Consider the following 15,082-nt stretch of genomic DNA (forward strand, 5'->3'; position numbering starts at 1 on the left):
GGGTTACGTTCTTTGCACAAATCAGAACTCCTGAACCACCTTTGCTGTCCAAGATCTCACAAGTTGGGGGCTGTCTGAGATCTCATGAGATGGCTCTGAGAAGATTGCACAGACGGTATGTAAGGTGGCTTTAAGCCCTGTGTCTTACTTACTGGCTCTGGGATTTGAGATCTTGGTTTTTCTGGGCCTCAGCTGAAACTGGATCCCTTCAGATTTGCCACTGCAATTCCCATGTTGGTAGTGGCTTCTCTCCTTTAAAAACTTTTTAAGGGCTGCTAGCACTGGCTTTGGTTGAAGAAGCAGAAGTCTAGTTGCTACCATGTTTCCTCCTCAGAATGCCTCTGCAAAGATTCATGGACACACTAGACACATTCTGCTGACATTCTGTAGAGGAAAAATAGTGGAACGGTGTGTGTGTGAGAGAGAGAGGGAGGGAGGGAGGGAGGGAGGGAGGGAGGGAGGGAGGGAGGGAGAAATCACTACCACTACCATGGTAAGCGACCCAAAATGGAGGGGTTTTGTGGACCAAAAAATCCAGATGATCCAGCGATCTCAGTGATAGGGTTGCTACTGTCTTAAAGTTTCGGTCATTTCATCTACTTGTGGGTGAAAGGATAAAATTTCATTCCTAACACATTCCTTTTAGCACAGTACCTGTGACATAAACAATCTGGGACTCTGAAATAAATTCTTCTGTAATTTCTTGACTATTAACATCTTACAAACTGGTAAATGTGGTTCACTTTTCCTTGGGTCTGAATCATAATTTCACTATTTACTATTATGGATAAATTTAAAAAACCCCACAAACTATTACAGTCATTGGTTTAAAACAATGAAAGTGAGAAAAGTCTCATATATCACAAAGTAATTGCTTCAAATGGTGCTTTCACATTTTGTTTTAAAGCTTTTGTTCTAAAGCAGCTGGAGATGAACTTCTTTTAATGGAAGTTCAGAGTCTGGGGTTGCTGCCGGTTCTGGGCCCCATACACTAGTTCACCACACCCTCCCAGTGATCTTGCATGCATCTCTCCGGAACATGTGCAACTTCCTAACTGTTGAGCTGTTATACACATAACTATTTGTGAAATGAATCTATAATGACACATTTAATAGTGTTGTTTCAAGCGGGAGAAGACATTCAGAAGGAACAAGATTGTATTACATATTTCACATACCTGTATTTGTGTTCTGTGTTAAAGTATGCAATAATGTTTCTTTCCTTCAAATCACTTTCTTTTTGTGTTCTGAATTGTCGTCCCCCACTCTCTTTCCAAGCTGATTTATTTTTCTGCCTCTTCACAAATAAAATGGATCTGTATAGGCTCAATTGCTCTTTAAAGGGAAAAATTAGATAGTGAAATCCTTGAATACCTTTTGGATTTTGTTCTCATTACTACCACTTGCTGTTGGAAATGACTTTCGTAACTCTTGTTTCCTAGTGAAATAATACATAATTACTGCCACTCAACTCTCCTTCAGCTGCAAGGGGAGATCCCTCATGCTAATGTGTTGTTGTTGTTTCTAAAAATGATGGCAAAAACGGATAAGTGAATTTTTCTGTGGAATGGAAAGAAAAAGATGGTTGGGTCTTAAAAAAAAGAAAAGAAATGTAGAGAAAAATATTCATTTTTGAGTCAAAAATATTGTATTGCAGCTTCATTGAAATGGTGGTGTTGTCATGTCTTGGTTGTGTGTGTTTTTGTTTTTGTTTTTCCCCTCATAGGAAGAGGTTTAAACAAAAAATGCAAACTTTTCAAACTCCAGTGGCCGCAATGGGATGCAGCGCTGCCATATATTCCACTTTTCCTAATCCGTGCTTTATTTAGATTTCTTATAACGCTTGAGAAGTTTCAGCCATAGGAAGAGAATAATATAGCTAATGCATTTTATTTTCACATTATGATTATAGAGCAGCAGCAGCAGCAAATGTAAGAGTTCTCTGGTAACAAAATAACTGACACAGTCCATTCACCATCGTGTTTAGTTGAAAATAGAGTTTACTGTTGTTCATTCCCGATCAAGTGTGCATAAAATTAGAACTTTTGAGTTAAGGGTTTTCCCCTTTAACTGTTATTAAATACATTTTCTCCCCCACCTAAATATTTAGATTTTTGATGTTGAATATGTACAGAGCTTTAAATTGTTTAAGCCTCTTCTGTCTTCCAGTGTCTACTTTTTTCTTTCTTTTTGCTTTTGTTTATGGTAGCAAAACTGACTACGGTACTTCTGCTGCAACTGCTTTTAGGTCCTACATAATGTGGCGGTTTTTGATGTTATATGACTTGATAGTGTCATGCTCCATTAACCTGGCCCTTTGGATGGATTCCCAGTTATAGGGCTCTATGCAACTTCAACTTTTCACTATAATTTTAAATTTTCTGGCATTCTCCCATATATTACATGAAAGCTAAAAGCCATCTAGATTTAGCTATGCCTTCTTGCTTTTGAGTTATTATCCTTTTTAGATTTTGAGGTTTATTCAAAGTAAAGATCAGTCAGTGCCCATCCATCTATAGCACATCAAAATTGTAAAATTTAAAGGTGAACCAAAGCTTATCATCTCTTATGTCACCTTTTTTTTGAAATTGACACGTCTCCCTAAATTATGCATCTTCTAAAATAGTCACTGAATATATAACATACTGTATTCTTTTATCATATTGTGTGAGTTTGAATTTTAAGACAGATGAACTGAACTTTAGTAAGAGACTCAAACTAGATAATATTTTAACATAATGTGAAAACTGCAGTGCCAGAATAGTACAAAACAACATTTTTGAGGGAAGGCAATGTACAAACTTAGGTATATGAATTCTAGCCTAACTATTTCCAGTTGAGACAATTCTTCACTGAAAAGCCTGGCACTAAATTTCTACCATATGAAAAAAAGAGCAAGGAGATCGGAAGTCTGTAAAAGAGATGTTGGATATACATACAGTATTGCATATACTGTATTAGACTAAAGTTGCTATAGAGCTCATACCTATATAAAAGGTACAAATGTGAACTTAAGTTAAATGGCTGGGATTTATGTTTAGGAAAAAGAAATGGAAAAGCAAAAGCTCCTGTACCAGCAAGCAAGACTCCATGATCGAGGAGCTGCTGAAATGGTCCTTCAGACAATTAGTGCCAGTAAAGGTAAAGGCTTTAAAATTGTATATGCATATGCTATACCTGTTGAAGATTTAAATTTAACGTTCTGTTCCATCTTGCGCCTATCAGAAAGGTCAACATTTGTTTTCTGTTCCCAAATATTCCTGGCCAGAAATGTGTATGTGTACAAAGGTGTGGGAGGTCTTCCCTTGAGCCAGAAGGAGACATAGGTGTCAAAAATATGGCCAACATTCACTTACAGTAATAATATCGGTGCTGGAGCTGAGAGAGAGGCAGCACATGAGGCTACTGCCTGCAGCCCATGCTGGTCCTCATTAACTGCTTCTGGTGCCACTGATTGAATCAGAAGAGGGAACCATGGTGATGACTTCAAGGTGTAGGCAGGAGCCATGCAGGTGGGTGGGTGTGTGGCATTTTCCCTGCTCCTCTCAAGGCAAATTTGCTGCTCCTTGCTCCACGATACCTAGGAAGCTTACAGGAAAATCACGTGTCTCTCGCCTCCAGATCTTCTCAGCTTAGAGCTTAGTTAGGGGCATTGAGTGAGGATTTAAGTTCTTCACTTGAAGTGACAGCTACAAGCATCCAACTCTCTTTCTTGGGATGACCGGCTCCCGACTCTCTCGGACTGGTTGTAGATTCGGGGCATACAAGTAGGAGGGGGACCCCTGTCATTCTGCTTCTATGAGGTGTTTGAAGGCGAAATTAAAAGTGACATTAATTGCCTGGTTGCAGCTAATTTGTTAACTTAGAAGCAGCCACAGGAGAAAGCCCGAGCAGCCTCAGGCAGGGCAGACTTTGGTCTTTCAGATTTCAGTGTGAGGCCAAAATTCAGTGCTCCCCTGCCTCTCGCCTTCTGTTCTGCTCAGTTCACTACATCATAGTTGTAGTGCCCTGCAACACCGCCTAGGCTTGGCGCCAGTGTACTAGAACTAGTCACACTGCCCCAAATCTGCCTCTGCCACAGGACTATAACAGCTGAGCAGCCAAAATTTAATCTCTTTTCTCTAAGGACAAAAGAGTCCCAACATGGTCTCTCCAAAGCTGACATTTGCATTTCATTGGTATTGGATTTCTTTCTCATGTGTTGGGGAAAATACTAGGAAAGATTAAGAACATAAGAAAAGCATGCTGGATCAAGCCAATGGCCTATCTAGTCTAGCATCCTGTTCCCACAGTGGCCAACCACTATGGTGTCCAATTTTCCAAAACTCAATGCCCGTTTCTACAATCACCTCTTGGGTGGCTGTATCTAACTGAATTATATTAACTAAAGTAAAAAAAAAATCATCCCAGTAATTGAAAAAAGTATACATTTTCAGGTGGCCATGCATAAGAGGGGCAGCTATGACAGCGTTGCTTTGGAATGTCCTTTAGATAGACAACTGCCCAGCCTTATCTCTGTTTGTTTGTTTTTTAATATTTGTGTTGCATCAAACTTTTATGGTCTAATTAGTGTTTATTATTTCTCTTCATTTTTAATCACAATTTATATGATTCCTGTTTTACTGTTTAAATTGTTTGACTGTTTATCAGCATTCAAATTATTTAGAAGTTTTGTAAATAAATGTTTACTTTTCAGGTGAGATGGGTCCAATGGTTGCAGCCACCCTAAAACTTGGGATTGCCATCTTGAATGGAGGAAATTCTACTGTTCAGCAGGTAATGTAGCTGGTATCTCAATGCTCATTATTTCTTTCATTTCAGACACAAGCATTCTCGTATCTATTTTAAATAGATGCACTTTTTGAAGATGGCTTAACATTCGTGACTAATTAAAAATAAGCAAATAGTTTGGGGCTCTCAGATTTTGTAAGGACCGTTTTTCTGGCTAATTCTCACTTGCACACTCTTTGATTGATCTAACTTCATACTGCCTTGCCATTTCTCCTACTGCTCAGCTCCAAGTGCTTGTCTAAACTCACAGCCTCACAGAAAACTGGACACAGATTCCTGGGGTGATTTGTGTACCCCAGTGGGGGCTGCCTTTGCCTACCTGGAAATGCCAAGGGTTGTATTTGGGAGATTTTACATGCAAAGCATTTTCACTCTTACTGAAATGCAATCCTTCACTCCACCCCCCTCAAAGTTTCTCTTTTTAAGTCATTTAGAAATTTTGTATCTTCTAAAAATGCTATTGGTTTTTATTTTTAAATTGCTGCTGCTCTGTTGTGTCTCTTCTGTGTTTTATATGGATCTGTGTACTTTAATGCTTTTACTATTTGCAAGCACTTCTGGAGATTATAGTGGTAGTAGTAGCAGTAGTACTACACACAACATTCATTTCCCCCCCTCTTTTTGGTTTGAAGAAAATGCTTGACTACCTCAAGGACAAAAAGGATGTAGGCTTCTTTCAGAGCCTTGCTGGTCTTATGCAGTCTTGTAGGTAAGAGAAAACAACTATATTATTTTACATTACTAAATATGCCATGTTATCGTTAGACATGACGAAACCAAATACCTATCAGCCTGGCAAAAAAAAAGTGCCTACCTGTGGATGTTGTTTGTCTTAAGCAAGTTTCATAGCATATTTAATTTATTCCTCAGAAATAATGAAGCCCTTAAAATTCTCTTGAAGCCAAAGAACATCTACTATTTTTTAAAAAAACCATTAAAAGGCTATGCTGCTTTTGTGATAAGTCAAATAAATGCTTTCCCCAGAAACACTTGATTCACATAAGTATATTTTACTTCACTACAACATAAGATAATGTAATCTGTGGTAAAATTTGAACTATGCATTGCTTTCTTTTCATTTTAGTGTTCTTGACCTAAATGCTTTTGAACGCCAGAACAAAGCAGAGGGCCTTGGCATGGTAACAGAAGAAGGATCAGGTATTATCATCTTAATGAAAAATTATGTGTAACTTTTCTCCTTAAACCCACTGAAAAAAGTAAGTCATATTGAAATGTATTCAGTGAAGGACCGCTGCAAACTAAAGCCACATTCTTTAGTTATTTAAATATTATATCCTCAAATTGTTTATAGTGTAATTGAATTTTGACAGGAAACCACTTTCCTGAGGGATTTTATTTCTTTATTTTTAATTTTTACCATGGGTAACAATTAGATGTATAAATTCTAAAATTAGTGACAACACAGAAAGGTGGCTTCTTTGGGAAATATTTTTGCTTGGAAATGTTTTGAAATCATTTTCTTCAGTTTTTTTAATTAAAAAAATACAAGTATCAGAACTTTTGCTTTTGAACCAGTTTGCCTCTTCTATCCCTATCATCAACTCATTCTTAATTTTCCTTTGTTGTCTCTTTGTACTATTTTATTGTTATTGTTTCTGTCCAGGATCACTGAATTATTTTCTATATGTTTAGTTGTTCTACCAATCCTTTCTCTGTATTACCAGTGTATTTATTCCATAACCTACTTCAGCTAATCTCATATTTTTATTCATTAAAATAAAGGGGGAAAACTTGAATGTTTATTTACTGTTGCATTTTGTAATTTCTTTACTCATATTTTTTTATGCTGCATGTATCGGTAGTTATTTTGCCTCCAGCTGTTATAACTTGTATATCCTTTATTATTCAAATGTTTTAATCAAGCTAAAAGCAATGCACATCAACTTGACTGAAAACCATTAAAGCACATTAGGATTCCTTCTTTTAAATTCTGTTCTTTTCTCAAATAGGCTCCATTTTTTATTGTGGTATGAAAAAACACATTTATTTTTCACTCATTTGAGTAAAGTCAACTCATATGAGTAAAGATAGTCAGATTGCATACAGATTTGCTTGATCCATTGTTATTCTTCAGAATGCTTTGGACATTGAAGACATAATTTAATTTAATTTTTATAATTATTTACAGTAACTTCTGGATTTTCATTTTAATAAGTTCATTTTTCTTTTAAAACTACATCTGTTACTTAAACTGTAAAGGCATGCATTTATACATAACTAACATGAATGAATTAATATATATTTATGCCTCCTCATTTGATGCTTTTGATTCATTGAGAATTTCTAAAAGCAATGCTTACGTATATTTTTAATCTGCGGAAACAAATTCTCATGGTTTTCTTTTTTGTTTTCTTTTTTTAAAAAAAATAAAATAAATGTCCTGTCTTTCCCTTCCTCAGTCATCACTCATGAACGTGGTAATTATTGCACACAAATTGCCTTTCTTTTTCCTGTTGTTAGCTTTGTGTCAGCACTGTACAGCTCCTGAACATCATGTAGTTTGTTTTTGTTCTCGGAATTTAAAAGAGTGGGCTCTTTTTATTATTATTATTATGGTTGTATTCTCCAAACTTTACGTTTGTATGCCAACTTTCCCCACATCTTTGTTTTTCCTCCCTTTCTCAGGATTTGCACAGTAACTGGCACACTAGATGTAAGAGCAGCAAGCTTTTTTGGTTTCTCTTTTTCTTTTCCTGCTTCATTTGGTGGCGCTTATTTTCTTAGTGGGCCAAGTATTTGTGATGGTTGGATGTAAACAAAATGTGTGCATATGATATTAAAACCCACCATGTGCTGTAGTCTTCCTGTAGCATTTCTGTTGTGTATTTAATGTGCCTTTATGGCTGCATTGGTCTGTGCAATCATAGGAAATCAGTGGAGGATCCAGAGTTGGGTTTGAAGGTGGGATAGGAAGGGGTGACAATGTCTGATGAGGTCCCTCTCAGTGCAGACACACTGAAATCCATGAATTAAGTCACGACTCACTTAAGGCCATCCATTTCTGGGAGTCTACTCTGAGTGTGACTTAGTCAGATGTGGCCTGGGATGTTTAGTAACAGAAGATACATTTATTTAGAGGGTAAAAGTAAACATCATTAATCCACGCTAACAAAAATCATTACTGTGTTGATAAGGCTTCGCTTACAATGTTGTAGATGCTAATGTTCCTCACTGAGTCATGGACTCTAGTGGACAAGGCAAAGCTCAAAACCAATTATTCAGTAGAGATATTGAATTATAAGGGTGAGTTTGCTGAAATCAGTTTTGACAGGGAAAGAGGTAATATTCCCTCCATTACTCTTCCATAGTTAATTTCTTATAAATGCACCCCTATGTGTTGAACACAGTTGAACAAACTCCAAATGCAGTATTTGGGCATGGTGATTAAGACCACTGAAAACTAATTATTTCCATGGAAAAGTTATCAAGCACAGTCCTATGCATATCTATGCAAAAGTAAATCCCATTGAGTTCAAGTGTGTATAAGGCAAGTATGTATAAGACTGCAGTGTTAAATAGTTCCTTTAATCTCTTCCACGGAAACTTCACATACAAATTGCTTAATTTCCTTTAATCTCTTCCTTTGAAACTGAGAAATTCAGAATGCTCAATTTTAAATTGAAAGTGCCTTTTTAAATAATCATTTGTTAATCACCAGTTCTAATTATATAAAATCTCCCTAAAATATGAATGATTCTAAGAGACAAAGACTCCAACAACTTATTTATTCAAAAAGTAGCCACATACATGATGAAAATCCTCTTCTGAGGGAATACTATAATTTTTAAATATTTTGCCCTGAACTGTATGGAGTTCTTCATGAATGGACTTCCTCATTGAGTTGGGTAGAGGATATGGGACATGAATGCAGGATTGAAGCATATGGGAAGTTCACACACACATGGATCCATTTATGTTCGTGATGGGGGACTTTCCAACCCTGCAGTGCACTATAGGTAGACATTATTGATCTTTAAGCAACAAAATGGGAACTTGAAAGGAGATATTATATAGATACAATTCCTCTAGCAGTCATCTGTATGAACACTGTTGAAAATTTATGGGCTCCAGTGCTACTGGTATAATTGTCAGACAGAACAATGTAGACTATACAACCAGGTACACAACAAGCTACAAAAAGCTGTTTCTTAAAATGGATACTGAAATTATGGAGATCTAATATACTATTTTTCAAAGAACACATTTTTCAAAGTTGAGGGATGTGTTAATTCTTTTGAGTAATGGTATATGTATATAATGTATCCTCTTGGTTTATCAAAGTTTTTATATCTCACTTGTTTAAGTTATGAGCTTTTGTTGCAGGTATTTGTTAATACAATTATTTCAGAGAGATCTTTTAACTGGTGGTGTCTCTTTCCACTAACTGTCTCTTTCCACTAGAGAGAAAAAAGAAAATAGCATAGTAAATAAATATGCCAGTTGTTTCCTGTGTACTGCCCCTTCCTCTACAATATATTTCTCCTGATCCCCTCTCACTATGACCAACTTCATGCTTCATGTTCTTAATACTGGACCCCCCACTGGTAAAAACATTGGTGGTTCTCTACCAGATATGTATCTAATTTGTCTTTGTGATGTAATCAATGTTGCGTTTTCTTTATGTGTTATGTTTTAATTGCTGTGGTTATTATTGGGAAAAGGTTCAAAACCAAAGGCATACATTATTGTACATTAAATTACACCACATTTTCATTTTACTCCTTATAATCTGTACAATTTTCACATAAATCATGATAAGCTTGAAAGTGCATTTTTCCTCTCCTTTGAACATTTTAGGATAGTTAACACAAAATGTTAACTTGATGTCCAAGATACTTGGGTAATGTTTAAGATGTAAGGTTTTTACTTTCTTACTGATTTTTGGTTTTCTCTTGGTATGAGATCTTAATTTTACGATCCAGGCATTGTATGGGAAGTTTTAAGTATTGTTACATGTATAGTAGAAATATATTTTCTAGACTGATCATAAGCATGTTACCCAGACGTCACAGCCACTGAGATTAGTGGGATTTACAAGCGTTGTGTTGCAGCCTAAATATGCACAGGGGCAGAGGGAGAGCTGCTTTATGCTATTGCATTGCCTCCCAGTTTTAGCCCCATCCCTTTTCTTCCAAGAACTGCTGGGTTCCAGAGCATCACTGATGGCTTCTTGAATGAATCCCATTACAAAATGTTTTTGGTCAACACGTGTTCTCCTCTCCCTGCATAGCAACAGTGGATTTAGTGCATGCTGTAGCAAGGAAAAGAACATGTACCGTTGTTCAAGAGAACCTGATCTATTTTCTTTGTTTATAATGCTTGCTATTAAATTGGTCAACAAAGTGACTTAGTAGCCGGTATCAAAAGAATGCAGCTTTCTTCTAGAAAATACAAATGTACAACTTGGGCTGCCGAGGGTCTGTTTCATAGGTATGTTATTGTGAGATAAACCCAGTGTATAGTTGCCACAGGAACTGTATCATCTATAAATATATGACAAAGGCCAGATTTGGAATCTTGGAATGAAAAGAAATAAACTTGCCTTGCTGGATTGTTACTTTCTCATGTTGCTGGTGAAGCTCATCAATGTGGGATGCAGCACCAACTTGTAGTTTAAGGCAGGAAAGTAATCGTGAATAAAGTAGGCTGCTCCCAAGACTCCAGTTCACTTTTCTGCCTTCATCATGATGGTCATGTTCGGTCTGCAGTCCAAAACTTTCTCCCCAAGGCATTTGTCCCCAGGGGGGTTGTTTTTAACCTTTCTAGGTGCCTATTCCATTTTTGTGACTTGTCTACCACCGTCCAGGCTTTGTTCTTTCCCTTTTACTGTCCATGTCAGCCCCCCCCCCATGGTCTTGTCTTCTCAAGTTTTAATCCTCTCCTGATCCTGCTCTTTATCTTCCCCGTGTGTGCCTTAGAAACATAGGCACACGCGTACGCAAAATATATATCGGCTTGTGTTTTGAACCACACCCGTCATTCCTCCATGACTTTGTTCTTATCCTTCCTTCCCCATCTTGCCCTGTGTTGCTTCTTTGTCAGAAGGAGGAGAGTGTGGGGGGACATCAATTTTCCCAGCCAAAAGAGCCATTCGTCTTCCTTAGGAGGAAATGAGTCATGGTCCACTACACTCTCATGTGTTGAACCATAGGTTTTCCTCTTATCCTAGACATGGCTGCCATCAAACCAGTCCTTTGAGGTGAGTGTCTCTTCAACATCTACTCCATATTCTTTGTGGTGTTGAAGAGGGGCTCAAATTCTTGGACAGTTGTACTTGATCTAAAACGCCCAAATCAATTCAGAATGGAAGCCATCATCTGCAAGAGATCTCAAAAAAACATGTGCCCATCTCCTGCTCCATTCTAGTAATTAGAAATTGCTTTGTTTGCCTTCAGCCAGCACCACTTCCAGCTTCAGGCCATGAAGCCACAACAGACACTGTAATTCTCCCAAAGGCACACTCTTCCATTGTCTCCTGACGCAGATAGATGCCACCACCACCAACAACAACAACAAGCACTTGGGCACCACCTTGTTCCTTCACTAGGCTCCATGAAATTTATTTGTATGCTTTGAATGAAGTAGCATTTGGTAGGAGAGTCCCGCAACAGGTCCTTTACCAATAACCTGCAGCCATATATCCTACCTGAATTTGGGAAGCTTTAGACATCCCACATTGATGAAATTCATCACCAACACGAGAATGGACTGTTAGTTCGTACCTGAATTGTAGTTCTGTGTTGCTGATAGAAGCTCATCAAGACCTTCCTAGTTTCTTGGCTGCTTCCAGTTGGTTCAATTAGTTCCTCCATTCATTTCCTTTATAATGGCAGTTTTACAACAAATTAATTTTTTTCCTCCTCTTATAATGTGAAATATGTATGCTTACGTGTAACAATTTTAAATCAGCCTTCCCCAATCTGGTGATCCCTGGATGCTTTGGGCTACAACCTCCATCTGCCACAGGCAGGAGGAGTGATGGAAGTTTTGGTCCAAGAAAGCTTATCATTAGTGACAAGGAGAGAACAAGACTATGGAGAGATCATTAGTAGTCCGGCATTCAGCACTTTCAAGGGAGTACATACACCGCTTTTTATTTCTTCCAGACATTACTTTTGTTTAAATACATCTCAATTTCAGATTGTCCATGGCAGTAACATGAAATCATCTATATGTGTAACAATATCATTTAAATGCAGCATGGGCAATGGCAGTATTTTAGCTAAATAGTTAATGTACAATGAGACTTTTAATTGTCTGAATGTTTAACACAAGTTATACAAAATTGTTGTTAAAGGCTTCTGGCTGAGACTGCCAGTTTTCTTTTATATAAGCACAACATATTCCTCTATTGTAGTTTATCCTGCTGTGTCAATACTGGATAGAGATATGAGCAGTCCTTCAAAAAAAGGCTTGTACCCATTCTCTCCATTTATTCATTCAGATCTGACTCCCTACAATTTTTATTCCATGGCTCAATGTCACCTTTTAAAATAAATTTCCTTTGAGATACCTGTTTAAGAACTCATCAAATATTGCTCTTGAACAAGCCTGATGGAGACCCTGTTTGTGAATCATTTACATAGATTTCTGATAAATCGAAACTTCATATATTTATAGATTCAGGTCTGATGCAGTCGAAATATTTTTTTTTTTAAAAAAAATGTCCAGTAGCACCTTAAAGGTAAAGGTACCCCTGACCATTAGGTCCAGTCACAAACGATTCTGGGGTTGAGGCGCTCATCTCGCTTTACTGGCCGAGGGAGCCGGCGTTTGTCCGCAGACAGCTTCCGGGTCATGTGGCCAGCATGACTAAGCTGCTTCTGGCAAACCAGAGCAGCGCACAGAAACGCCATTTACCTTCCCGCTGGAACGGTACCTATTTATCTACTTGCACTTTTGGTGTGCTTTCGAACTGCTAGTTTGGCAGGAGCTGGGACTGAGCAACAGGAGCTCACCCTGTTGCAGGGATTCTAACCACCGACCTTCTGATAGGCAAGCCCAAGAAGCTCAGTGGTTAGACCACAGCACCACCCGTGTCCCTTAGAGACCAACTAAGTTTGTTCTGGGTATAAGAAGAAGTGTGCATGCACATGAAAGCTTATACCCAGTACAAACTTAGTTGGTCTCCAAGGTGCTACTGGATAATGTCCCCCCCCCCCATATATATTTATGGCAGGGGTGGGGAACCTCTAATCTGCAGGCTCATCTGGCCTGCCTTGGGGTCCAATTTGGTCTACAAGGCCATTTCCCCCAAAACATGCCCATCGTACATGAGTCCACTGGCGATGTCAGCTGATGGATGGGAGGGTAGGGTTTAATGCTGCCTTGGTAGTTGTTCCATCATGTTTTGATGGTTCTATTCCTACCTGGAGAGCTGATTCTAAAAAGTGGTGCTAGGAGACTTCTGCTTATCCCCGTAGCATTTGTGCTGTGCTGTACTGCAGGATTCAATCTTGTGCTTTTCCACATCTGCATGGAACCACTGATCGATGTTATCAAAGTTTCACTGCCAGTTGGCAACAAAATGCAAAGGATATTCAATTCTCTTTCCTTTACATTAGAGTCAGGTGAGATGTTGGAAATGCTGAATCACTGTCTGGATGAAGGAGCTAGACTGGGTGAAAGCTAACAAACTGAAACTCACTTCCAACAAGACAGAGATTCTATTGGTGTGTGGTTCAGTCTGTTCTAGAAGGGTCTGCACTCTAGTTTAAATGATCACATTGGCAGTCTGAGGAGCACTCATTGATCCAGCTTTGTTGTTAGAGGTCCAAGTGGCCTCAGTAGCATGAACTGCCTTTCACCAGCTAAAGCTGGTGTGCCATTTGTGATCTCTCCTGGATAGAATGAATGACTATAGTTACCCAAGCTTTGTAAACTCTGGGTTAGACTACAGAAATGCATTGTATGTGGGGCTGCCTTTGAAAACCGTCCAGAGATCAGTCAGTCCGAAACACAGCTGCCAGTGTTTCTGGGCATGATTTGAAGTATTGATACACAAAAGCCTTCTGGATGGTTTCACAAGTGAGGTGGACAGTTATAGGGAAGGACTTTTCAGCACCTTGCATGCAGAACTCTGGCATGTAATGTCCTTTGGGTGCTAAGCAAAGACCTTTTTATTTTTATTATACTTCCCCAAGCTTTTGAACTCTGGATAATTTTGATGCATCCTGTGATTGTTCTAAATCTATGCACTGCCTTTCTGTGTTTATTTTTACTGTAAATTGCCCTGGAAATCTTAAATTGAAGGCAGTATAGAAATGTTTCAAATTAAACGAATGGAGGAATAATTCTGCAGGAGCCTCATTGGGTCAGTAATTGGTAGCCTTATTCCAGAAGCTCGTTTTAGTCACACTTAAAAAACCAAGATTATATTTCAACTATTATACAAAGTTCAGAAATTTCTAAAATGTTGCCAAGCCCATGCTACCATTTTTTTGGAGAGAGAAATGTATTTCTAAATTATACTTACTTTTCTTATGATGAATAAATACACCTTTCCTGCAAGTGAGTATGACATATATTTGATTTTGTAAAAATGCTTTAAGTGTAGATTCACTTTTAATCTATGCATTTTTTTTATATCAATCAGATGAATATGTGAAGCTTCAGAGTTACTTTGCAACTTTTCATAATATTTACTGGCATCTGGCTTTTCCACAGGAGAAAAGGTGATGCAAGATGATGAATTTACTTGTGACCTCTTCCGGTTCCTCCAGTTGCTTTGCGAGGGGCACAACTCAGGTTTGTTTAAATAATGCTATTAACTAATCCAGTGTTGGAGTAACCAGCTATAAGTACTCACTGTAAAAGGCTTAACACCTTAATTAATTTTTCCAAATAGTGCTCCAAATAAGTAGACACAGTATGAATGAAGAATAGTCACGTAAATTGATAGTGACAATTTTCTTAAACAGTTGAGCTGTGAAAACAAATTAAATGACATCTCTAGAAACATGTTATACATACAGGAAAAATAAGTGGAGCACCACTGTTTATTTTGTTGATTCTTTCATTCCCCTAATTGTAAATGAGCATAACACAGGTCTTTTTTTACCAGGCAGACAATCTTCCTAATAGCTATGTAGTACTACTTAGTACACAAGAGATGTTCTTCTCCAATGTAAGTGGACAAAAAGTAGAAAACTAAATTTGATCCTCCCCGTAATTCAATTCAGTGCTCCTACAATATCAGAAAAGTCTACTATTTCAAGAATAATTATATTGCATAATCTAGAAAATTAAGCATAATTAAAATGTTTGAAAA

General features: G+C 37.8%; 1 protein-coding gene across 5 annotated transcripts in view; it reads left to right on the forward strand.

Annotated features, from left to right (window-relative positions):
* Positions 1-15,082, forward strand: part of RYR2 (ryanodine receptor 2) — a 251,063-nt gene that overhangs the window by 207,799 nt on the left and 28,182 nt on the right. For all 5 annotated transcript variants that reach the window (XM_060272866.2, XM_060272867.2, XM_060272868.2 and 2 more), the window contains 5 exons: positions 3,042-3,141; positions 4,697-4,776; positions 5,424-5,500; positions 5,876-5,949; positions 14,479-14,559. In XM_060272866.2, the coding sequence (XP_060128849.2) occupies positions 3,042-3,141; positions 4,697-4,776; positions 5,424-5,500; positions 5,876-5,949; positions 14,479-14,559 (412 nt within the window). The remainder of the gene's footprint in view (positions 1-3,041; positions 3,142-4,696; positions 4,777-5,423; positions 5,501-5,875; positions 5,950-14,478; positions 14,560-15,082) is intronic.

This window comes from Zootoca vivipara, chromosome 3 (genome assembly GCF_965207765.1).
Source record: "Zootoca vivipara chromosome 3, rZooViv2.hap1.1, whole genome shotgun sequence".
Taxonomy (NCBI): Eukaryota; Metazoa; Chordata; class Lepidosauria; order Squamata; family Lacertidae; genus Zootoca; species Zootoca vivipara.